We start from the raw sequence: 26674 nt of genomic DNA on the forward strand, positions 1-26674 counted from the left end.
ATTGGCAGGTGGATTCTTTATCACTGAGCTACCTGGGAAGCCCTCATAGGATAAGACATTACCATAATTTAGGACAATTCTACACTACAGTCCATGGGGTCACAAAGAGTCAGACATGACTGAGCACACACACGCACATACTTGAAAGACTTAGAATAGAAACCCAGTGGACAGAGTTATTACTTACTGAGCACCTACTCTGTGCTATTTGTCTTATTCGCTAAAAATCCTACAACACTGCACAGATGAGGATCTTGTGAAGATTAGCAATCTTTTGGTCTTTCTTTTAGCTCTTCCTAACTTTAATATATAAATATCAAAGTAGAACTGTGCCTTTCTGGGTTACACGTCAGCCATGTGTTCCATGGACAAGAGGTGATGAAGTCCATTGCTGTTGACCAAGCAGAGAATAACTGGGCAACTAAAAAATACAATGATTAAAGATAACTTGCATAGGAAGTGTGGTCAAGAAATGCCTATACTTCTCAGAAGGAAGCTACAAGTCATGCTTACCTGTAGTTGAATGATTTTGGTTCTGATTTGCATTTCCTGACTGTTGCTTTTAAATGCTTGTGTGTCTTGCTCATCCTCTAGCTATGAAATGGTCACAGAAGGTATCTTAAGTATTCTGAACTTTCTTCACAACCTGAGTATTAACCCTTCATACCCTGGGTGGATTTAAACATGTTTGAAAGTAAAGCAAGTGGGTCATAGCCAGTTTTAGAGACAAAAGCAAATGCATGGAGATTAAAGCTACAGTGAATATTTAAGTGGAAATTTTAAAAAAAATAAAAGATTGAACAAGTTTTTTTGTCCTTGATGATCAACTCCTCTGCCAGAAATAAGGCTACTCAAGATCTGAAAAAAGTTCAGAAGATTTGGGAGTATTTTTGAAGAGGTTGAAAAAGGAAACATATCTACTAGAGGTGATCATAAGCATCCAAATCTCATTCTTTCCAGCAAGTACATAAAAATAGCAATCAGGACAAGCTGTCATTAAATGAAAAGACACAGCTATTCTTTTAGGAAAACCCGTTACTGATAAAACATGACTTTCATATGCAGAGAAGAAAAAGTGTTGATAATGTTGCCCATCAGAGATAATTAATCATTGTGTTTAAAATTAAGGAATGTTCATCTTGTTAAACATATTTGCTTTTATTCTTAATTTTAAGTTACCCAAATATTTGCACAGGAGACAGTAAAGCACAAAAGTAAAATTCTCTAATTTTGGTTTGTAACGGATTTTGTAAATGTTGCAATAAAAATGAAGGTTAGCTTGCAAATAGTTTAAAAGGAGATAGTTTATCTTCCAATTTAGAAATGTCATATTCTCAGTTTGAAACAAAATAAAGGAAAAATATGAGGAAATTCACTAATGCTTCTTTTAAGTGTTTAAATCACTGCAGATGGTGATTGAAGCCATGAAATTAAAAGATGCTTACTCCTTGGAAGGAAAGTTATGACCAACCTAGACACCATATTAAAAAGCAGAGATATTACTTTGCCAACAAAGGTCCGTCTATTCAAGGCTATGGTTTTTCCAGTGGTCATGTATGTATGTGAGAGTTGGACTGTGAAGAAGGCTGAGTGCCGAAGAATTGATGCTTTTGAACTGTGGTGTTGGAAAAGACTCTTGAGAGTCCCTTGGACTGCAAGGAGATGCAACCAGTCCATCCTAAAGGAGACCAGTCCTGGGTGTTCATTGGAAGGACTGATGCTAAAGCTGAAACTCCAATACTTTGGCCACCTGATGCAAAGAGCTGACTCATTGCAGCAGACCCTGATGCTGGGAGGGATTGGGGGCAGGAGGAGAAGGGGACGGCAGAGGATGAGATGGCTGGATGGCATCACCGACTCAATGGACATGAGTTGAGTGAACTCCAGGAGTTGGGGATGAACAGGGGGGGCTGGCGTGCTGTGACTCATGGGGTCTCAAAGAGTTGGACATGACTGAGCGACTGAACTGAACTGAACTGAACTGATGGATTCCTTTAAAGTTCTACAGTTGTATTGTCACTAGCAGAACTGGAGATCTAAATGACATTTCTCAGGTTGACTTATCTAGAATGTGCATGGTGTCTAGTCTCCTCTAATAATTAATTCCAGTGAACAGAACACACAATGAAGTGCTCAGTCCCATAGTCCTCGCTGGAGTTTGAGAAACACAGCAACAACTTATTTAAAGTCTTCTGTGGGGCACGGTTAGTTGTTTCTCATTTGTTTCTTTTGTATCTCCCTTTCAGTTTTGATATCCTACATTAACTCCAAATTCTGAGTTGTTTTGAAATGTTGTACTGTTGCCTTCTAATTGACTCTTACATGGAATAGTGCGTCTTACTTGATGGAAATCATTAATCCTTACCTTTCAGTCATTTTTCAGTGTTCTTACTTGAATCTACTGATGACATTTAACAAAGACAATATTGTTTCTACATGCTGTCAGAAAAAAAAATATCATATACACTTGTGTATCTCTATCTACAATCCAATAGCATTTGAAATGTCTAAAATGAAATAGTCAGTTTCTACATGTTGCTAATGTACAGCTCCATATTTTCAGCTCCAGAATTTGCAACTATCCTCAGCTGCTGACTGAATTAAAATAATTATACTTTATATGATTTTCCTTCATTTAAAAGGAATAAACACACACACACACATACATATTCATTTAGGAAAATTGGAAGAGTGCAAAAAAGTAGAAAAAAATAGAATCAACCATTGGACCATAATCTGTTGATAGCTATGCAGCATTTTGGTATATTTTTACACCAGAATTCCCACTACATCAGTGTTTCTGGGTTCTACGAATCTGCATTTTTAATAATATCACTAATTAATATCACACAGAAGTTATTGATGTAGGTGGTCTATGGATTGTGTTTTGAGAAACATGCTACAAGATAATGTAAACTTCATGGATTCTGGAGAGAGATAGTGAACATTTTCAATAAAAGAACAGTTATATTCAAATTTTTTTGAAGAACAAAGCTATAATGGACTGTTATAAGGTGTATACATATACATATAAGATGTATATGATGGATAATTTGAATGAAAGGAGACTGAACAATTACCAGACTGCTGATAAAGCCCAGCCCAAGATCAAGGCACATGTTTGAATTAGAGCTAACTGAAATTTATCAAATGTGTAGTGTGCATCACATACTATTTTAGGTGTTCTATGCATGTTCATTTCTTTCTTCCCAACAATAATCCTATAAGTGGTATTATTCTGCATGTCATGTAGATAAGGAAAGGGAAACATACATAATTGAACCTACGCGAATCATATAGCAAATCTGACCACCAGTGGGCCTCTTCCTACATCATTTACAATCCCTAAAAAGCCACTCCAGTACTCTTGCCTAGAAAATCCCATGGATGGAGGAGCCTAGTAGGCTGCAGTCCTACCGGTCGAAAGCAACTTCACTTTCACTTTTCACTTTCACACATAGGAGAAGGAAATGGCAACCCACTCCAGTGTTCTTGCCTGGAGAATCCCAGGGAAGGGGGAGCCTGGTGGGCTTCCGTCTATGGGGTCACACAGAGTCGGACACGACTGAAGTGACTTAGCAGCAGCAGCAGCAGCAGGAAGAACCCCAGTAAATTAACCATTCATCTATGACCACAGAAATAAGCTTTTTTGTTCTTAAATAGTGCATTTTTATATGGGTAACTATAGGCCAAACAATGTGTAAGCATTGTTCAAAATATTTTCTGAAATAAATATTACAGATGTGGGATGTTTAAGTAGATTTGAAATGTAGTAGATTTTCTCTGCATGTTTGGTAGCTAGAATAAATTGTTGCCCAAGTTTTGCTGTAGAATAAAATGTCGGAAAGAATCTTCTAATATCAAAATCAGAAGCAGCCTTTATTCTCCTAATTGAAAAAATGACAAGAACCATTCTTTTGTTGTGTTTTTTAGTAAAACTGAGAAGTTGAAACACTGGTGAAATCTTATGAATTTAATGAATAAAATCTAATTCATGAATAAGTAGTTTACTAGCCAGCAGTTCTTAGGGATGGAATAGGTGAGGGTGAGTATGCCCGTAACATAAACCATTCTTACCCTTAATGAATAATTCCATATAAAAAAAGAAAAAGTTCTAGAATCCTCAGGCATGCTGGAATGTTACAGATATTTGTGAGTATAATTTTTTCCCCTTATTCTGAAGGGCATCAACTTGGTTTTGCTTTGTACAACTTTAGAGCTATTTTGGTTTATGCTAACGTGAGGCCGTCAACCTTTGACTAGCTTTAGAGTCTAAAGTTAAACCCTGTATATATGTGATAGTCCAAGGTTTTTTAGGTTAAATGGTATACCTGGGAAAGATAAGTGTATTGATTCAGCAAATATTTATACACATACAGTGCTGAACCCAGTAGTTAAAAAAAGAAAAGCAAAATGACTCCTGTTTTCTTAGATTTTGCATTCTAACTGGAAAGACAGGAAATGAGCAGATAGATGATAGATGGATACATAGATCCATAGGTAGATACACAAACAGATGATGATTGATAGGTAAAAAAGAAAACTCAGGTAGTGTGAAGAGACTTTGAGGGGAAGAATACTAGGTAATAAGCATGACTGCTAGTGAACAGAGTAAGGATGGTATTCACAGGGTCAAAAAAGACCCTTGAGAAAAAATATTCAAATTGGTTCCCTGTAGGAGGGGCAGCCACGCCCAGGAATCAAGAGAGAACTTTCCAGTAAGAGGCAAACTATCTACAGTCCAGGAGCAGAGAGAGAACAGTTAGACACAAAAAACCTAAAGGAGGGGAAATCCTGTGTTTTATATCAAGGTACAAATTTGGGGTCAAATAATAGATCACTCTTAAAAGTCATAGTTTGCAGAACTAGAACAAATAATCTCACAATTTGTATGGAAATACAAAAAACCTCGAATAGCCAAAGAAATTTTGAGGAAGAAGAATGGAACTGGGGGAATTAACCTGCCGGACTTCAGGCTCTATTACAAAGCCACAGTCATCAAGACAGTATGGTACTGGCATAAAGACAGAAATATAGATCAATGGAACAAAATAGAAAGCCCAGAGATTAAACCCACGCTCCTATGGACACCTTATCTTTGACAAAGGAGGCAAGAATATAAAATGGAGAAAAGACAGTCTCTTTAACAAGTGGTGCTGAGAAAACTGGTCAGCCACTTGTAAAAGAATGAAACTAGAACACTTCCTAACACCATACACCAAAATAAACTCAAAATGAATTAAAGATCTAAATGTAAGACCAGAAACTATAAAACTCCTAGAGGAGAACGTAGGCAAAACACTCTCCGACATAAATCACAGCAGGATCCTCCAAGACCCACCTCCCAGAATATTGGAAATAAAAGCAAAAATAAACAAATGGGACCTAATTAAAATCAAAAGCTTCTGCACAGCAAAGGAAACTCTAAGCAAGGTTAAAAGACAGCCTTCAGAATGGGAGAAAATAATAGCAAATGAAGCAACTGATAAAGGATTAATCTCCAAATTATACAAGCAGCTCCTGCAGCTTAATTCCAGAAAACTAAGTGACCCAATCAAAAAATGGGCCAAAGAACTAAACAGACATTTCTCCAAAGAAGACATAAAGATGGCTAACAAACACATGAAAAAATGCTCAACATCCCTCATCATCAGAGAAATGCAAATCAAAACCACAATGAGATACCATTTCACACCAGCCAGAATGGCTGCTATCCAAAAGTCTACATGCAATAAATGCTGGAGAGGGTGTGGAGAGAAGGGAACCCTCTTACACTGTTGGTGGGAATGCAAACTAGTACAGCCACTATGGAGAACAGTGTGGAGATTCCTCAGAAAACTGGAAATAGAACTGCCATATGATCCAGCGATCGCACTCCTGGGCATACACACCGAGGAAACCAGAATTGAAAGAGACACATGTACTCCAATGTTCATTGCAGCACTGTTTATAATAGCCAGGACATGGAAGCAACCTAGATGTCCATCTGCAGATGAATGGATAAGAAAGCTTTGGTACATATACACAATGGAGTATTTCTCAGCCATCAAAAAGAATGCATTTGAATCAGTTTTAATGAGGTGGATGAAATTGGAGCCAATTATACAGAGTGAAGTAAGCCAGAAAGAAGAACATCAATACTGTATATTAACGCATATATATGGAATTTAGAAAAATGGTAACCTGAACCCTGTATAAGAGACTGCAAAAGAGACATAGGCATTTAGAACAGTCTTTGGGACTCTGTGGGAGAGGGTGAAGGTGGAATGATTGGGGAGAATGGAATTGTAGCATGTATATTATCATAAGTGACCAGTCCAGGTTCGACGCATAAATTTTCCTCTGTTCATTTCTTTGCATTTGTGCTTTTTTAATAAAAATACTTTTAACTGTAAAAAAAAAAATAAAATAAATAAATAAATAAAAATAAAATAAAAGTCATAGTTTGAAGCATTAATTCATATTCATCATTAGCTATTTCTACCTGACCTATTTTTTTTCTTGATGCAAATTTGTATATTTCTAGAGTTTTCCATTCAGAACAGGAGATATTTATAGACATAACTGAAGATGAATTAAAAATGAGGAATGAACCATGCCACCTCATGCGAAGAGTTGACTCACTGGAAAAGACTCTGATGCTGGGAAAGGTTGGGGGCGGGAGGAGAAGGGGACGACGGAGAATGAGATGGCTGGATGGCATCACCGACTCTGTGGACATGAGTTTGAGTGAACTCCGGGAGTTGGTGATGGACAGGGAGGCCTGGTGTGCTGTGATTCATGGGGTCGCGGAGAGTTGGACACGACTGAGCGACTGAACTGAACTGAACTGAACTGAATGAACCATGTATAAACCATCTGTATAAACCATCATTTTCTAGGGCTTGATTGAAGCAGGACTAAGGCCATCCGTTCCCCTCATCCCATACATGCAGAGTGTCAGTATTTTCCTGTTTTGCACACTCTTCTCATAGCACATGTGTAGACGCCTCTACCTCCTTTTTACTTCATACATCCCAAGCTCTGTTAAGCTTCCTTTGCCTTCAGGAAACAGAAGTGGGTGACCATGATATGGAGGCATTTAAATGGCCTCACCAAAGCATATGTTGCCAGCATCCATGATAGATACCTATAACAGTAGAACCCAGTCCACTGTTGTTCAGGTGGCAATATCTCCCTGCAAGCTTGGCATGAGGTTGGGTGGCTGCCTCATTTCTGCCTTTTTACAAATTGGCCAACTCTGGCCCTCAGGCCTGAGTGGATTCACATTGCTTCACTGCAGGCTGTTAAAGAAGTCAAGACAGAGTCAGGATGTCAGAAGTGCTGATGGGAACCTCCAGGTCATGTGATTCAGTAGTTTTTTGGTTTTTTTTTTTTTTTCCCTTTCTTTCTTGTTGGACCATGGACATTTATACATTGGCCCATGAGAAAGACAAACATTTAGATGAAACCTTGGATGCTGGGCTTCATAAGCAATGTTGATACTGGTTTGCAACAGCTCCCAATCGCTACACCTGTTTCAAATTAGATTGCTAAAATAATATATTCAGACAAACACTGCAGTTTGAAGAGCAGGTTTTTTAAAATAAATTATAATGGCTGTATCAATAATGAGCCACCTTGGGAAGCTGCCTCTGGTGTCTGGGGCTCAGTCCCAGAAGCAAGTAAGTTGCCTGAGTCTTTGTCTAACTCTGTGACTCAATATGTAGAAATAAATGTACATGTCTTCATTTTTATCAACTCAGCCCTTTTCTTTCTATATAGCATCATTTATTTTTCTTAATTAGTTACTTTGTTTTGGCTGTGTGCTCCCATTGCCCTTTTTGACACACTGACTCGGTCTTGACCTGTGCGTCTTTGTTGCCGTGTGCGGCTCTCTCTGGCTGCGGCCAGCGGGGGCTGCTCCCTCGTTGTGTGTGGGTGTCTCACTGTAGTGGCTTTGCCTGTTGTGGAACATGGGCTCTAGGGCGTGTGGACTCAGTCGTTGTGGTGAGCAGGCTTTGTTGCCCTGCAGCAGATGGGATCTTAGTTCCTGGACCAGGAATCAAACCTGTGTCTCCTGCATTAGCCGACAGTTTCTTAACCACTGGACCACTGGGGAAGTCTCTATATAATATTCTTTATATATGAAATTTAGAAAGATGGTAACAGTAACCCTATATGCGAGACAACAAAAGAGACACAGATGTATAGAACAGACTGCTGGACTCTGTGGGAGAAGGCGATGGTGGGATGATTTGAGAGAATAGCTTTGAATCATGTTTATTACCATATGTGAAACAGATCGCCAGTCCATGCATGAGACATGGATGCAGGCATGCCTCGTGTTGATGCATGAGACACGATGCTCAGGGCTGGTGCACTGGGATGACCCTGAGGGATGGGATAGGGAGGGAGGTGGGAAGGGGCTCAGGATGGGGAACACATGTACACCCATGGCTGATTCATGTCAATGTATGGCAAAACCACTACACTATTTTAATTAGCCTCCAATTAAAATAAATATATTAAAGAAAAAACAGAGGAATTTAAAAAATATTCTTTAGCTCATTCTTTTCATAGTTAAGTAAAATACCATTTAGATAACTATTTAAAATGAATTCTGTTGTTTGAATTATCTTTCAGCCAAGTTGGAGGTAAGTAGTGTGTTAGTAAAATACCAGAAACATTTAAGAAAAAATATTTTCTTTTCCTTCCTACACAAAATAACCTCTTTACTAAATAAACATGCTAAAAAGGACATTATTTTTTCTTTTTATCTGGGACTCATAATCTTGATCCATCATCTCTACGGTTTTATTTGTCAGAGATAAACAAAACTAACTTTGATTGGCGTTTCTTGAAATTCTTCTATGTTACTGTATGGAATTCTTAGATTTCTTGAATACTTCTATGAGATGATATTTTGCTTTATTTTGTTTAAGCAGGGCCATAATGTACTATTTTTTTAGATCTATTTTCATCATTACCCAGCAATAAAAAATGTGCCTTCTGTTATTTTTCTAGTTATTGATTTTGCCTCTTCATTCCAGTTATTTTCCATAAACTTCCATATCTTCTGCCTTTATCTATGGATCTGTAAGTTTCTCTTGCAATCCTTCAACTTTTAGTCCTTCAAATTTCTAGCTAAGTTATTCCACATATCCTGCATTGATAGATTTTAACGTTCTGTAAATGTTAATTCTGCATTTTACCGCATCTAATAACACTCTGATTTATTCTATAGCAGTTATTGTATTGTGACTCTCAAATTCCCAGTCTCTCATGTTTAATAACTAGGCTGCCTTCTTTCACCCATCTGGGAATACATTTCAATAATCTCCCAAACAATGCTTGTGGTTTTCTGGTTGCTTCATTTCAGGAATTAATGAAATTCTTGCAGAGATCTCACTAGTTTATTCTCTTATTTTACTCAGTAAACTGTTGTAATGTTCCTCCATCACTGCACTGGAGTTTGTTTAGTCTCCCAGGTGAGCTGGCTAGTCTTTGCTCGCACTGTAAGTATACTCTGTCTCTGACAGTTTTATTGACATTTTGATGATTTTTGCTTGAGGATTTTCTTTATAATGTTAGTCCCTGTCATCTTCATCCAACACCCAATTCACTTCTTTTTCTGAAATGTTGTGGATCTGACTTTAATTCTGGGGAATCCATAGTATTGTGTCTAAGTATTTTTCCAAGACAATCTTCTTAGGAGAGCACAATTCTACTGAAATAAAAAAGCAAGTGTGTAGCTGGAAACATTTGTCTGGAAATAAAATGACAGAGGATTCCTTTCTGGATAAAATTGGCATTAGGACTTGCTAAGTCAGAATGAAGAGAGCCGGGGTTTTCCTTGGCTGTAAAGACTTGTGAGGTTTGAAATAATGCAATCCCTCAAGTTGGTGGCAGAATGTGGCCTGGCCTGGTGGACGTGAGGAGTTCCCTATGAAAGAAGCCAGTGAAGGTGATGATGACACAGCTATTCTAACCCAGGGCCTGCTGTTCCACTGCACGATGCACACACCTGGCTGCATCCTACTCTTAATCCTCAGCACCCTGATCCTTGGGAGGCCTGATGTCAGGGATGAAGGTCCCTGTAGGTGCATCACAGAGAGAATGAAAGTAACTTATTCCAGTTACTGCTGAGAGAAGGGAATTGAGAGAGGATGGCCTTCCGGGTGCATTTTGTTTTTGTTTGTGTGCTAACTTGCTTCAGTCATGTCCGACTCTGCGACCGCCATGGCTCCTCTGTCCACAAAATTCCAGGCAAGAATTCTGGAGTGAGTTGCCACTTACTTACTCCAGGGGATCTTCCTGACCCAGAGATCGAAACTGGCTCTCTCGCATTGCAGGCAGGGATGCAGTCTTTACCATCTGAGCAACCAGGGAAGCCCTGGCCTTTAGGCTGGAAATAGCAAAGTTCTAGAGGACAGAACCATGTGGGAGATTCCGGAATCCGTATGCCATGCCCCTTGTGTTCTTGTGATGTGATGATATGACCAGACAGCTGAGGATGGAGAAATTCCATGTTGTCCTGCCTCTTTGAGGGTTTCTCTTTTCTGCCTCTAGTTCCCTGGTTAATTTGACTCTTGGTAGCACAGGTTAATAATATCTAACTACATTTTAAAATAATATTTAGCTACATTTGAAATAATAATAATGTGCTCAGTCATGTCTGACTGTTTGCAGCCCATGGACTGTATCCCGCCAGGTTCCTCTCTCCATTGGGATTTCTCTGGCAAATACTGGGGTGGGTTGCCACTTCCTGCTCCAGGGGATCTTCCCAACCAGAGATCATACCCACGTCTCTTGCATCTCCTACACTTGCAGGCAGTTCCTTTACCACTAGCACTACCATATTATTATATGTCTCTTTTTATTAACAGTGCATTGAACTCTAGTTTTAAATGGACATTTAGTGCTTGTATGTGGGGCTAAGTATAAAGCAAGGATATCCTAGAAATTTTTTTTCCCCTAAATTGTTTCTTTCAAAGCACTTTTCTTTCTAGGTTGCAACCAGATCTTGTAATTTCATACTACATATCATTGACCACTGCCACGTGTACTTTACAGATATGAAACATTTTATGTATTTTTCTGTGGGAAACACCAGTGTGCATTTACACAGGCTGTGATGAATGCATTTGGACAGGACTGTCTCTTTATAATTTTTCAATTTTCCTATGGTTGGTCCTCAGTACCTCAGGCTAAAAAACTTAAAATTTGTTAGCAATTATTTCATAATTTTTAGTTCCTAAGAAATTATGAATTTCCCTTGAAAATGTGAAATAAATTGCTTTTGGCAAGCACGTTAGTAATTTCCAGATATAGGGTTATGTTCTTTTGGAGGAAATTCACAATTTGAAAAGCCTTTCTTCTGAAAAACGATATGAAGTTGAATGGATCAGATTATTAAGCCTTCTTATCAGTTTCCTTCCCCTTCTCCTTTATCAGTTTCAAGCCCTCATTCCTTACCTTGTTGATTTCAACCCTACAGTCATTCATTAAGGTGATTATGAGTTAGCTTCTTCCAAGGGACTTTTTACTTACTTATTTTGTGCTGTTAGTTGTATATCTCAGAAAATTGTAAAATCGTTCTCTTATTCTGTATCTCTTCCTATCATCACAATTTCTGACAGAAACATGTCATTCAAAAAAGACCCAAATATAGTTTAAAGAGGACACTGAAACCAAAGTCACATAAAAAATAAAACTTTTGATGAGGAAGCCTAGTGATCCATGTGTGTGTGTGTGCTTGTGTGTGTGTAAGAAGCTAAAGGAAACATTTGGAACTAAACGCCATTGAATTATTCACACTTTAAAATATCAGGCAGCACTATTTACAACAGTCGAAACACAGACACAGCCTAAGTGTCCATAGATGGATGCGTGAAGACGATGCGGGGATGTCTGTGTGTGTGTGTGTGTGTGTGTGTGTGTCCTGCTGGTGGCTCAGCAGTAAAGAATCTGCCTGCAACACAGGAGCCATGGGTTCAATCCATGGACTGACAAGATCTCCTGGAGAAGGAAATGGCAATCCACTCCACTATTCTTGCCTTGGAAATTCCATGGGCAGGAGAGCTTGGCAGGCTACAGCGCATGGGGTCACAAGAATCGGACTCAGCTGAGCCAGTAAACCACCACCATATATACATGCATGCAATGGAATGTTAACTGTACACAGAAAGGAAAAGCGAGGAGATCTCACGTATACGTAAAAGCTAAAAAAGTTCACAGGAGCAGAGTCGAGCCATGGTGACTAGGAATGTGGAGGTGCGGATGAATCTGGAGATCTCACGGGCAGCATGGTGGCTATAGACGATAATACTGTATTGCTCATTGGACATATGCTAAGAGAATGGGCTTAAGGTGCTTTTACTTTACACGCAAGTGATGACTTAGTGAGGAGACGGGTGTATTAGCCTGACTGTAGTAGCGGCCCTGTACTGTATGGGTGGACATCAAATCCTCATGCTGTACTCCTTAAATGCACACAAATTTTGTTTACAAAAATGAGTTCTCTGAATCACGTCACTCATCACTGCCTGAGAAATGACAGCAACTTTTATTCCAGATGTATATTTTGTTTTACTGCCAGATATATTTATAGAATGCCATATTTTATAACAAACTGGAGGTTCTTTACAAAAGATTGGGTGTCCCTCTTCTCTTTTTATGGGACATTAATGGCATAAAGATTGTCCTTTGACTCTCAGTAGAGGCTGATTGTCAGGCTGCTGCTGCTGCTGCTAAGTCGCTTCAGTCGTGTCAGACTCTGTGCGACCCCATAGACGGCAGCCCACCAGGCTCCCCCGTCCCTGGGATTCTCCAGGCAAGAACACTGGAGTGGGTTGCCATTTCCTTCTCCAATGCATGAAAGTGAAAAGTGAACAGGAAGTCGCTCAGTCGCGTCCGACTCTTAGCGACCCCATGAACTGCAGCCTACCAGGCTCCGCTGTCCATGGGATTTCCCAGGCAAGAGTAATGGAGTGGGGTAACATTGCCTTCTCCTATTGTCAGGGCTAAACCCTGACAAAAACCTCTCCAACACCCTTTCCTTTGGCTTGAAAGAATTATAGAATGATCCTTTTTACACCCCAAATAAAAACACATTTGTGTGGTGAGACCCCCATCTGTGACATTAAAAATCAGCCAAGCATGACCCTCAAGCTTGAATGGATTATCATTGCTTCACTGCAGGCTGTTAGACAAGTCAACACAGAATCAGTGTGTCAAAAAGGGTAATGGGAACCTCCAGGATGTGTGAATCTTCAGTCATTTTATTCTATCTTGTTAGACCATGGACATTTATAAATCAGCCCATGGAAAGATAAAAAATGAAGTAAAACCATCCTTGGTTGCTGGGCTTCATAAACAACAGCCATCAATCCCTACACCTGTTTCAAATTAGATTGCTGAAATAATGTATTCAGACAAACATTGCAATTTGAAAGAGTAGATTTTTTTTTAATAAATTATAATGGCTATACAACTAATTTTAGTAAGAATTTCAAATAGCAAAATTAATGCATCCCATATTAGCATTGCTCAGGAAAGCACCTGGTTAGAGCCTGCTCAGAAATGCAACATCAAATCGGATAGTAGTCCAAAGTCTGCCTTCCTCCCTGGTGCCACTTAGACCTTTCTTTCAAGTTTAATAAACAGGCATTTGATGTTTTGTACAAGATTCCAGAGTTTCAGAGTTACTCTTAAGTACATCTCATCAAAGTGTGTTTACGGTGTTAATGGCTTCTGTTTGCCATTCTCTCGCACTGTCTTCAGTTAACCACGCACCTCATATGTTACTCTACCTGCCTGCCTACCTACATCTGTCTGCCACCTCTACCATCTGTCCATCCGTCTCTTCATGCCTTTCTGCCTTCTCATCTGTTACAGATTATCCAGTGTCTGTATCTGTCTGTCTATCATATAGTTCCATCATCAATCTATTTCTCCTTGTCACCCAGGGCTCTAGCCTAACTTTTTGACACCCCAGACACTCTTCCCCCTTAATCACAATTTCGGTCAACAAAGGAAGCGTTACTTTTATCAGGAGAAAAGGATACGTGCTCTACAGAGAGAAGTGCATAGTGTTATATCACATCCATGCCTCAGACACAAGCTGGTCCTGTCTAGGTAATGTCGACCACCCAAAGTGTTCTTTATTTTAAAAAGACAAGGCTTTGCAAGGTAAATGTAGAGGACAACATTCCAGCCTCAGAAGGTCTTTTTTATATGTCAGTATGGGTAATTACATGAAATCTGTGGACATCACACTGAAAATGTTTATTTTTTGGTGTTCCAGTTATCCTCTAAATAGATCTCATTAACTGCAGTCTCCATTTATTTTGCTTAACTGACTTAACTTTTGGTCATTCTGAACACTATAAATATGAGAATAAATACTTGACAGGCTTAACATATAATATGGGTTGATTTCATTTTTAAAGCTGATAATATCTTTGAGGTGATAGCAATTTTGAATTCCATAGAATCCTATAATTGGGGGCTCTCCAATGTATATAATCATTATTTTTAAAAGCAACTTGATATCATTTGAAATAACAATGGCATTATGGAGCAAAATTAATTCTCCAACTGGAAATATGCAGTATGCAAGGTCCCAGAGAGTTCCTGTTATGCTAAGTAACTCTGTCTTGTGTTTGATTCAGGTCATCAAGCTTGCCTTTGAGGAGTTTGAGCTAGAAAGAGGCTATGACACCCTAACCGTGGGCGACGCGGGAAAAGTAGGGGACACCAGAACCGTCTTGTATGTGTGAGTACATCTTCCCTTGTTTTTTACTTTCCTGGGATGGGGAGGTGTCTGTGCAGACACGGGTGTGGACTGGAGATCCTGGTCAGACTTTCCATTCCCAATCAGAAGTTTCATAGATGCCATGTGTGGCTACATTCAGTTCAGTTCAGTTCATTTCAGTTCAGTCGCTCAGTCGTGTCTGACTCTCCGCGACCCCATGAATCACAGCACGCCAGGCCTCCCTGTCCATCACCAACTCCCGGAGTTCACTCAAACTCATGTCCACAGAGTCGGTGATGCCATCCAGCCATCTCATTCTCCGTCGTCCCCTTCTCCTCCCGCCCCCAACCTTTCCCAGCATCAGAGTCTTTTCCAGTGAGTCAACTCGTCGCATGAGGTGGCCAATGTATTGCAGTTTCAGCTTTAGCATCAGTCCCTCCAATGAACATCCAAGACTGATCTCCTTTAGAATGGACTGGTTGGATCTCCTTGCAGTCCAAGGGACTCTCAAGAGTCTTCTCCAACACCACAGTTCAAAAGCATCAATTCTTCAGCAATCAGCTTTCTTCACAGTCCAACTCACACATCCATACATGACCATGGGAAAAACCATAGCCTTGACTAGACGGACCTTTGTTGGCAAAGTAACGTCTCTGCTTTTTAATATACTATCAAGGTTGGTCATAACTTTCCTTCCAAGGAGTAAGTGTCTTTTAATTTCATGGCTGCAATCAGCATCTGCAGTGATTTTGGAGCCCCCCAAAAAAAGTCTGACACTGTTTCCACTGTTTTTCCATCTATTTCCCATGAAGTGATGGGACCAGATGCCATGATCTTTGTTTTCTGAATGTTGAGCTTCAAGCCAACCTTTTCGCTCTCCTCTTTCACTTTGGTGTCCAAATCTGATTTCACATGAGAATTAATTCAGCATTGTGTTCTATTAATATCTCTGTCAATGTTTTTATTTCAAATCATTAAGAATATGGCAAAAAATTAAGAATATATTGGAAAGCAGAAAGTAGAGGTGCCAAGTTTCTCAACTCAGCTCCTCACTGTCAATCTCCCTCCACTTATTCTATTACCCATGTTTGGGGAAGTACAAATATTTTCTACAATGAGGCCATGTGTCTTCCCAAAGCCTTGCATTCTGTAGAGCTGCATACTAACTGCAGCAGAGATGGTGGAGAGAATAGTGGGGGTAATACCCTGCATGTCTGTGGACCTCCCAATCCAGAGTCCTGGGGAATTCAGAAGCAGCCCTGCCACGTACAGCGGCAGAGGAGTCCCTGCACTGGCTCCTCTGCAGCTGGACTCAGAGGGGTCTGCACCCACAGAGGTTTCTGCACCCACAGAAGGGTTTGCACCCCTTCACCCTTAATACTTTCAGCCTCTTGCAGATGCAGGGCCATGAGGCGAGTCTGATCAGTTTTTAGCAGATTTGTTCTTTCAGAATTAAAGCCGTGACCCCAGGGACATCTTGACTCGGTATCTTCAGCATAGCAAGAAATGTCTCCACAGCCCCTTCCTCTGCGTTTGCAACCTACACAGACAGCTTCCTGCAGGGGCTTCGGAGACACCTAAACCAGAAATTGCTTTCACGAATGAAAGTCATTCTGCAGGATTTTCGCCTTTTTTCTCTTAATCTGCTTATTCATGGCTGAGGTTTTCTGTGTATTTGAGAGAAAGCTTACCCCAATAGCTTCAGCTAGGAAACAATGACAATAGTGGAATAGTATTGACTGTAATGCCCACTTGTTCTCTTATTTACTAGCAACTTATGAGGTAATTCATGCTATAAAAAAAGTTCTGCAGCTGAATGTCCGTCCATACCTTTAAAGTTAATGGGCCCGAACTCTGATGGCTCTGGGGACATTCTCTTCTCCTTTGTCGTGTCTTGGACGTACTTTCCTGTCAGTGCATATCTTTATCTCATGTTTTGTAGCTGCTATTAATAATAATTCAAGTCATGTTTCATGTTACTGGGCCATGGCCTATGATGATGATTATAATAATAACAGTAGTAATCTCATGGCATTTATTGAGAACATCTTGTGTACCATGCACTGTGCTAATATATATTATTTTCTTTGGCCTTCACCTTAATCCTATAAGTTAGGGGTTAATACTGTCTTCATCCTACAAGTAATGAAACTGAGGCTTAGATTTACCCCAATTTGCAAACCTGGCGTCTGCTCCAGCAGGTGTTCAGACTCAGTGATCCTGACCGTGTCTACATTCCTTATCACTGATAACCTTTGGCTTTTCCCCGTCCCTCCTATAAGTTCCCTTTCCTAAGCAGCTATGCAATAAACTACTTTGTACAAATAGTCATACTGTTTCATATGCCTTCAGGAAAAACTCTATAGATTTTCTTCCATCGCAGTATATGAAGGTCCTTATTTCCTCTCACTCTTAACAAATAGTTATTCTTCTTTTGCTCAATGACTAGTCCCACATTGCTTTCATTTATAAAAGTTTGGATTTCTGCAGGATAAGGCCTGGACATCTATATGTTTGCAGTCTTCCATGTTGATGGCAGGCACACAGCCTGGCGTTGGTCTGGAGATGCACTTGTGGACACCAAGTCAGTGCATAGCGATGGGGCCAGGGTGCCAGAGATGGAATTTCCAGCCTGAGCTTTGCTCTTAACCATCTGTGACCTGCTCTGTACCTGTGTTTTCATGGCTATAAAATATGTATAATAAATGTTTCCTGCCTGTGGTAAGGAGCAAAATGAAATAAAGCCTGTGAACATACTGGAGAGCAAAGAAATACAACCCACACATGAGATAGCTTTATTATTACTGTAGCGTCTAATTTAAGAAGGGGTTTCATTAAAACAAATAAGAAAAGTTTTCAACTGAATGCAAAATATAAAATATAAATGTGGCCAAGTGGTGCTATATAAAGTCCCTCAGGTCACCATTAAAGATCTGTGGCCGTGCACCCATTTTTCTCAATGCTATTTGTTAAGAGAACAACAGCAAGGTATGTGTTACATTGACATAAGTGTTTTTAGACCCTCCTCCCAATAGCTCAAATCTATAAATGAAAAACTAGTCAACTGAATCAAAGTGAGATGCCCTTTGGGAAACATACTGTAACAAAGATCAGTTGGGCATTTAACCATTTGTAGTAGAGAAAGGCAAAGCCACTGCCGTATCTCCTCAGTATACACAGTTACAGAAAAAGAATGAATGGGAGAACCACAGCTGGTGTCCTCAGACAAACTGGTCATGTTAGGGGATACATCAACAAATGTTTTTTAGTAGTAATATATCAGACCTGACATACAAGATTCCTCCCACAGAGTTTAAAATCTAATTGGAAATGCCAGCAATGCTCAGGTGGTTATATACCAGAAAGTATATTGACTCATTGACTCTCCTGATACATGTTTCAAATAAAATGTGGGTTAAGATCCTTTTCTTATGGGTGACTGATGTGTACTATGTTGGGCTCAATATTTTATACATTCCCATTTTTAGGGGGGCTGAGGAATGCTATTCAGATTTTAATTTTAAGGAGAAATTCAGAAAGTGAGACAGCCTAACCAGCTCATCTTAAATATAGTTTTCAAAAGCCTAATTTCTGTTAATGGCTTTTTATTTTCTCAAGTTTCTTGGCCCGAAAGGAGAAAAACTGAATATTAGGGGAACTCTTTCAATAGCTGAGTCTTCCCAAGAGATGGATGAATTTATTCAGGTTACTTTTACAGAATGACAGACTTCAAATGAATTCACTAAGCAAATCTCTCTTGAGACCTCTTCAACAATACATATTGATAACTTTCTCAAATGTAATTTGCAGAAGAACTGCATCCAGAGACGTGGTTCTTCAAGACTTTCCTCTGGCCTTTGCAGTTATTAGCAGCCGGTGCCTGGGAAATGGCATTCATTTCAGGATGTTCTGAGGATTATAGACATAGATGACAGTTTGTAAGTGCCCATCTGTCTAGGGGAGGGATAGTTAGTGTCAGGGAAATCTGTGAGCAAGCAGTATTGCCTATGCCTGACTACTCGTCACTACTTGTCTATTAACCAGTAAGGAGACTTTGTTGCTGTTCAGTCCCTAAGTCCTGTCCAACTCTTTGTAACTCCATAGACTGCAGCATTCCAGGCTTCCCTGTCCTTCACCATCTCCTGGAGCTTGCTCAAACCCATGTCCATGGAGTTGGTGATGCCATCCAACCATCTCATCCTCTGTGGCCCCTTTTCCTCCTGCCCTCAATCTTTCCAAGCATCAGGGTCTTTTTCCAATGAGTCAGCTTTTCACATCATGTGGCCAAAGGATTGGAGCTTCAGCTTCAGCATCTGTCTTTCCAATGAAGATTTAGGGTTGATTTCCTTTAGGACTGACTGGTTTGATCTCCTTGCAGTCCAAAGAACTCTAAGGAGTTTTCTCCAGCATCACAATTCTAAAGCATCAATTCGTGGGTGCTCAGCCATCTTTTCAGTCCAGTTCTTACTTGTGTACACAGCTATTGGAAAAACCATAGCTTTGCCTTTGTCAGCAAAGTGATGTCTTTGTTTTTTAATGCCCTATCTAGGTTTGTCATACCTTCCCTTCTAAAGAGCAATCATCTTTTAATTTCATGACCATAGTCATTGTCTCTAGTGATTTTGGAGCCTAAGAAAATAAAATCTGTCACTGTTTCCACTTTTCCCCCATCTATTTGCATGAAGTGATTGGACCCGATGCCATTAGTTTTTTGAATATCGAGTTTCAAGTCAGCTATTTCATTCGCCTCTTCCACCCTCATCGAGAGGCTCTTTAGTTCCTCTTCACTTTCTGCCATTAGAATGGTATCATCTGCATACCTGAGGTTGTTGGTATTTCTCCCAGCCATCTTGATTCCAGCTTGAGGTTCATCCAGCCCAGCATTTCACATGATGTACTCTGCATATAAGTTAAATAAACAAGGTGACAATATACAGCCTTAAAGTTCTCTATTCCCAGTTTTGAACTGGTCTATTGTTTCATGTCTGGTCTAACTATTGCTTCTTGTCCTACATACAGGTTTCTCAGAAGGCAGGTCGGGTGGTCTGATATTCCCATGTCTTCAAGAATTTTCCATGGTTTGTTGTGATCCACACAGTCAAAGGTTCAGCCTAGTCAGTGAAGCAGAAGTAGATATTTTTCTGTGATCCAATAAATGTTGGCAATTTGGTCTCTCATTCTTCTGCCTCTTCTAAATCCAGCTTGCACATCTGAAAGTTCTCAATCCAGGTACTGCTAAAGCCCAGCTTGAAAGATTTTGAGCATTACCTTGCTAGCATGTGAAATGAGCATAATTGTATCGTAATTTGAGCATTCTTTGGCATTGCCTTTCTTTGGCTTGGAATGAAAACTGACCTTTTACAGTCCTGTGGCCACTGCTGAGTTTTCCAAATCTGCTGACATATTGAGTGCATCACTTTAAAACTCCATCTTTTAGGATTTGTACTAGCTCAGCTATAATTCCGTCACATCCGCTAGCTTTGTTCATTGTAATACTTCCTAAGGCCCACTTGACTTCACACTCCAGAATGTCTGGTCCTAGGTGAGTAACCACACAATTGTGGTTATCCGGGTCATTGAGACTTTTCGTATATTTTTCTGTGCTTTCTTGCCACCTCTTCTTAATCTCTTCTGCTTCTATTAGATCCTTACCACTTCTGTCCTTTATCATGCCTATCCTTACATGAAATGTTCCCTTGGTATCTCCAATTTTCTTGAAGGGATTTCTAGTCTTTCCCACTCGATTGTTCGTTGTTTCTTGTGGCTGCTTCATCCACTCTTCTTACATTGGTTTTCATTCCTAGTAGCAATTCCATCTCTCATGTGACTGTAACAACCTACCTCTCCTGTTGTCTGCAGGTGCTGGGGGAAGGGGCAAAATTCATTTTTTTATTAAAAGACTTCAAAACAGCTATAACAAAGCAGACACTGAAAACTGATGTATGTGTCTATGTATCTTTGGACATTATTAGAGAAGTCAATCACAGTACATCTCAATGCTTTGGAGAAAAGCCTGAGCAATTTATGTTAAGAATAAGCACATAAAGGTAGCTACCTAAATTCTCTCTAGGCAAAACCCTATATTAGATAAGGAGTACACGCCTTAGATTTTTAGAACTCTGGAACTTCATGATCAAAACTTTTTCTTCATGTAGTCTTTCTCATAATGGTGTTGACTTTGAGCATGGGTTTGTACAAGACTGCAGAGCAGACTCAAATCCTAAACGCTCTATTCTTCATGTGGCTTCCATCCAATGCTAATTTTCCTTCCTCCGTCTCTTATGCGGAATCTTTCTTCCTTGAGTTCTTGGAGAAGCATGTACTGAAATTCAGCTGAGGACACAGGTGGGGAGAAGTAGGCTTTGGTGGGCATGGGGAGGTGTTCTGCAGGTGGAGAAGTTCAGAGACTTTCCAACCACCCCGAGGGGGGTCAGAGAACCTACGTTGTCTGTTCGAACAGCCCTATCAGTGGGGAAGTAGCCGGACCCCTGGACACCTGTATTTTAGGTTTGGGATTTTACCTGTTCTGGATTGTATGGGAGAGCAAGCTGACCTGGGCCTTTAGGGGCCATGTCTCTGGGGAACCTTCCCATGGAGGAGGAGAAGCCATCAGCCCCAAGGAAACACAGTCCAACGGCAGTGCCTGTGGGAGATGGAGCAAAGCCTGTCCTAATTCATTTGGGGTCCAGACTCAGGGTCCAGCCTGAGTCCTGTCCCAGCTGTTCTGACAGCTACAGCTACAGCATTGACTCACTGCGGCAGTTTTCTCTAAGAAGCTGGAAATGCATGCCCTCCTTGCTGCACTATTATCCTGAAGAACTAAGGATCTCTTAGCCAGGATTCATTATTCAAAAGCATCTCAAGGGTGTATCGTGTATTACTGGCATGAAATTAACCTCAAAGGTGTAGTCATTCTCTTTGGGGGTGGGAGGGCTAAATGCATTTAAAACAACAAGGGGAGGACATCTGTGGTAGCTCAGTGGTAAAGAATCTGCCTACCAATACAGGAGACACGAGTTCCGTACTTGATCCGGGAAGATCCCACATGCTGTGGAGCCACTAGGCTGTGGGTCACAAGTACTGAGTCTGTGCTCTAGAACGCAGGAGCTGCCACTATTGATCCTTAGCCTGCATGAGAGCCCACACTCCGTAACAAGAGGAACCACTGCAGTGAGAAGCCCACACTGCAGCTAGAGAGTAGCCCCCATAGTGACAAAGCCCCAGCACCGCTAAAAGTAAATAAATAAACATTAAAAGAAAACAAACAAACAAAAGAAACATGAGGGGCATGCTCCTCAAGGGCAGCAAGCATGGCTCCCCATCTCGTGCTGACTTTGCAACCCAAAAGCATTCAAGTGCAAAATGAAACAGCTAATGATAAATTGTTTGAGAAAGGCTAAAACTATGAAGCAAAGAGAAGATATTATTATATTTCTGTAGTTATTATTTCTGCCTTAAAATAATGAATTATGTGGCGCTCAGAACTGCCTTTGGACGTGGAATTTACTAACAGGAAGAAGAGAGAGATCTGGACTGTCGTTCACTGAATCTGTCTGGACCCTCATAGTCTTGTGACCTAGAAATTCTATACTCTGGCCTCCAGGGTTGTTAGACAGGAAATCAACTGACACACCCAGGGGTGTTTATAAGTAATGAGTCATTACTCTCTGGTTGTTTTCAAGGTTTTGGTCTTCATCTTTGGTTTTCAATAGTTTAATTAAATGTGTCTTAACGTGGCTTCATTTGAGTTTATCCTGTTTGAGGTTCACTTGGTTTCTTAGAACTGTAGGTTACATGTTTCCCCAGATTTGGGGAGCTTCCAGCAATTATTGCTTTAAGTTCTCTTTCAGTCCCACTCTCTTTTCTCTCCTTGTGGGATTGGAATGATGAGATGCTGGACCTTTGGGTTTTGTCCACAGGTTGCTGGCGTGCGGTTCACTTTATTTCCACTCCGTCTTCTCTATGGGGTCAGTGAAGGGGATCCGGTCGTCCTTTCTTGAGTTCTCATGTCATCACGCATCTCCATTCTGTCTACTATAAGCCCGCCCAGCTACTTTTATTTTATTTTCTATTATTATATTTTTCAGTACTGTGTTTTTCACTCCTACAATTTCCAGTTGGGTCTTTTTAATAGCTTCTCTTTCTTTGCTGGAAAATCCTTTATTTCATTTGATTGCAGAGAGTTTGTAAATGATTGAAGCATTTACACAATGGCTGCTTTAAAATCCTTGTCAGGTAATTTCAACACCTGATTCATTTCAGGTGTTATCCATTGTTTGTCTTTTCCCATTCAAGGTGTGGTTTTCTCAGCTCTTGATGTGATGAGCAGACCCTGGCTGTTTTGTCTGTCGTGTTGCGATGTACTAGAAATTACATAAACCTCTTATTTCAGCAGGCAGTCTCCCTGGTTAGACTTGACACGCAGCTCTTGGCCAACGTGTGTAGGCTGGGTTCCGGTGATGGGCTCATTATCAGGGCCTGAAAGGCAGGGCCCCCAACCTTTTTGGCACCAGGGGCAGGTTTTGTGGAAGACAAGTTTTCCATGGACCAGGATGGGGACATTTTGGGGATGACTCTAGTGCATTGCATTTATTGCCCACTTTATTTTGTCATCATTACATGAACCCCACCCCAGATCCGTAGGCGTCAGGCCCCGGCGGCTGAGGACCCTGCTCTGCAGCATCGCCCCGCTCCACTTGGTTGGCCGGTGCCCACGGAGCTCACACCAGCCGCTGCCCCTTCTCCAGCTCACGCCTTGTCCCCTCCACCCCCGTCTCCCGTCTCTGGGAGGGGAGGGGGGCTCTCAGTCTCAGATTTGCAGAGACAGAATCTTCCTGGGTCAGACCACTGGTGTGGCTGGGTCTCTCTCACAGGGTCTCCTGCCTCTGTGTCTTTCCTCAGAAAAGGGAGCCCAGGCCCTTGGGGAGGGGGAGGCTGGCCCTGGACACCTGTGGTTACCAGGCCCTTCACCATCCCCTGCACAGGCTGTGCTGGACCGCCCGACATCACGAGAGGGACAGCAGCTGCATCCTCAGAGGGTGGAGCTTGCCTGTGAGAGTCACAGTCAATGAAAAGCTTGCTCTAATGTCACATTGGTGCCAGTGGGGAGATTTTAACAACTTCAGCATATGTACTGTCGATCCCAGGTTTAACTTCATGTATAATAGTAATATGAATATCTATTCTATAAGACCAGAGCCTAAAATGACTTTCCAAGGTCACCTTGACTTAGAAGCGAGAGTCCTGCTGCCCTCCCACTTCCAGCCTCTATTCTGCCGCTGGACTGGGCTCAGTCACTCAGTCATGTCCAATTCTTTGCGGCCCCATGCACTGTAGCCCACCAGGCTCCTATGTCCATGGGATTATCCCAGCAAGAATACTGGAGTCGTTGACATTTCCTTTTCCTGTTCTGGTACATATCACGTAAATAGACGTGTTACCTGTAGCTCCCCTGTGTGAGGAGCCAGTGGGATGCTGTGGGTTGGAGAACCTGGTACTCTGATCAGGGCTGCCTTCAGGCGGATTTGCCCTCAGGATCTGGTCAGAAACGCTCTTAATGATGTGCCACATGTCCATCCTAAAGGAAATCAGTCCTGAATATCCATTGGAAGGACTGATGCTGAAGCTGAGACTCCAATACTTTGGCCACCTGATGCAAAGAACTGTCATTTGAAAAGACCCTGATGCGGGGAAAGATTGAAGGCAGGAGGAGAAGGGGATGACAGAGGATGGCATCACCGGCTCAATGGACATGTGTTTGAATAAACTCCAGGAGTTGGTGATGGACAGGGAGGCCTGCCACGCTGCAGTCCATGGGGTTACAAAGAGTCAAACACGACTGAGTGACTGAACTGAACTGAACCTCAGAGTACAAACGTATGGTTCCAATACCAGAGTTACATTCCCTCTTCCTCATTTGTTTAATGATGATGTCAACTTATGACACTAGCTCTGCCTCCTTTTCTGAGGATTTGTATCCGGGCATCTCTGACTCTCCTGAAGGCATTTTACTCCATCCCCAAGGGAGGGAGATTCTTGTCAGATGCTACAAAGACCACACACCGAGTCTTAGCTTCTCCCTATTTATCTCCGGCACACATTGTATCAACCCAATCAAGGCAAACAGTCAACTACAATGTATATTTTAAATCACTCTGTATTTCCTATACTTTCTCCAGATGTTATGAAATTTATTGATGTTAAAAAACTGCAAAAGCTTCACAACAGGTCAGTTTTAGGCCAGGTTGTGACTGGTAACGTTTATTTGTAAAGGTTCCCCACAACCATTTCCTTTCAGGTACCTGGCAGTACATTGCATGTGTGATGTATTCCAGGTTCTACTTTGCATCAGATGCATGTTTTGATAGCTTTGTGGCATGCTCAGAGTTTTGTTTTGTTTTGTAATTTTCATTATTTTTTATTTGGTTAGCTTTGGCTGCGCTGGGTCCCCGTTGCTGCGCACAAGCTTTCTCTGGTCTCTGCAGGCTGGGGCTCCTCGCTAGCTGTGCTCTGCGGGCTTCTCACTGCAGCGGCTTCTCTTGTTGCGGAGCACAGGCTTGAGGCGCGTGGGCTCAGTAGTTGCAGTGCTTGGGCTTAGTTGTCCTGCAGCTATGAAATCTTCCCTGACCAGGGACTGAACCCATGTCTCCTGGACCTCAGGGAAGTTAGCTCAGATTTATTTTTTTAATCTCTAGGTTTGAGCAAATTATTTCTTTAATCAATATACAGTAGAATAGACTTTTTTTTAGAGTACAGATCTATAAATATAAATAAACCGGCAAAATCAGGATACAAAAGAGGTTTGTCACCTCTCAAAACTGTGCTGTCTCTCTGCAGTCACCATTTTCCACCTAACACCTTGACCCACTGATCTGTTCTCCCTCATTAAACTCTGTCTTCTTGAGAATATCAGTTCAGTTCAGTCACTCAGTCACGTCCAACTCTTTGCGACCCCATGAACCGTGCAGCATGCCAGGACTCCCTGTCCATCACCAATTCCAGGAGTCCACCCAAACCCATGTGCATCAAGTCGGTGACGCCATCCAACCATCTCATCCTCTGTTGTCCCCTTCTCCTCCTGCCCTCAATGTTTCCCAGCATCAGGATCTTTCCCAATGAGTCAGATCTTTGCATCAGGTGGCCAAAGTACTGGAGTTTCAGCTTCAACATCAGTCCTTCCAATGAACACCCAGGACTGATCTCCTTTAGGATGGACTGGTTGGATTTCCTTGCAGTCCAAGGGACTCTCAAGAGTCTTCTCCAACACTGCAGTTCAAAAGCGTCAATTCTTTGGCGCTCAGCTTTCTTTATAGTCCAACTCTCACATCCATACATGACCACTTGAAAAACGATAGCCTTGACTAGATGGAACTTTGTTGGCAAAGTAATGTCTCTGCTTTTTAATATGCTGTCTAGGTTGATCATAACTTTCCTTCCAAGGAGTAAGCGTCTTTTATTTATTTATTTATTTTTACTGTTTTTTTTTTTTAATTTTTAATTTATTTTTATTGGAGGTTAATTATTTTACAATATTATATTGGTTGGTTTTGCCATACATTGACATAAATCCGCCCCGGGTGTATATAAGTTCCCCCTCCTGAACCCCCCTCCCACTTCCCTCCTCCCTTTATCCTCCCTCTGGGTCATCCCCGCACACCAGCCCCGAGCATACTGTAACATGCATTGACCCTGAACTGGTGATTCGTTTCACATATGACAACATACATGTTTCAATGCCATTCTCCCAAATCATCCCACTCTCACCCTCTCTCACAGAGTCCCAAAGACTGTTCTATACATCTGTGTCTCTTTTGCTATCTCGTATACAGGGTTATCATTTCCATCTTTCTAAATTCCATATATATGCTTTAGTATACTGTATTGGTGATTTTCTTTCTGGCTTACTTCACTCTGTATAATAGGCTCCAGTTTCATCCA

At 41.2% G+C, this 26674-nt stretch overlaps 1 protein-coding gene across 1 annotated transcript in view; it reads left to right on the plus strand.

Moving 5' to 3' along the window:
* Positions 1–26674, plus strand: part of CSMD1 (CUB and Sushi multiple domains 1) — a 1848896-nt gene that overhangs the window by 1325076 nt on the left and 497146 nt on the right. The window contains exon 12 of the mRNA XM_088832674.1: positions 14655–14758. Within this exon, the coding sequence (XP_088688800.1) occupies positions 14655–14758 (104 nt within the window). The remainder of the gene's footprint in view (positions 1–14654; positions 14759–26674) is intronic.

The sequence above is a fragment of the Moschus berezovskii genome, chromosome 26, assembly GCF_049115385.1.
Source record: "Moschus berezovskii isolate FMDL1 chromosome 26, NW_MosBer_1.0, whole genome shotgun sequence".
NCBI classification, from domain to species: domain Eukaryota; kingdom Metazoa; phylum Chordata; class Mammalia; order Artiodactyla; family Moschidae; genus Moschus; species Moschus berezovskii.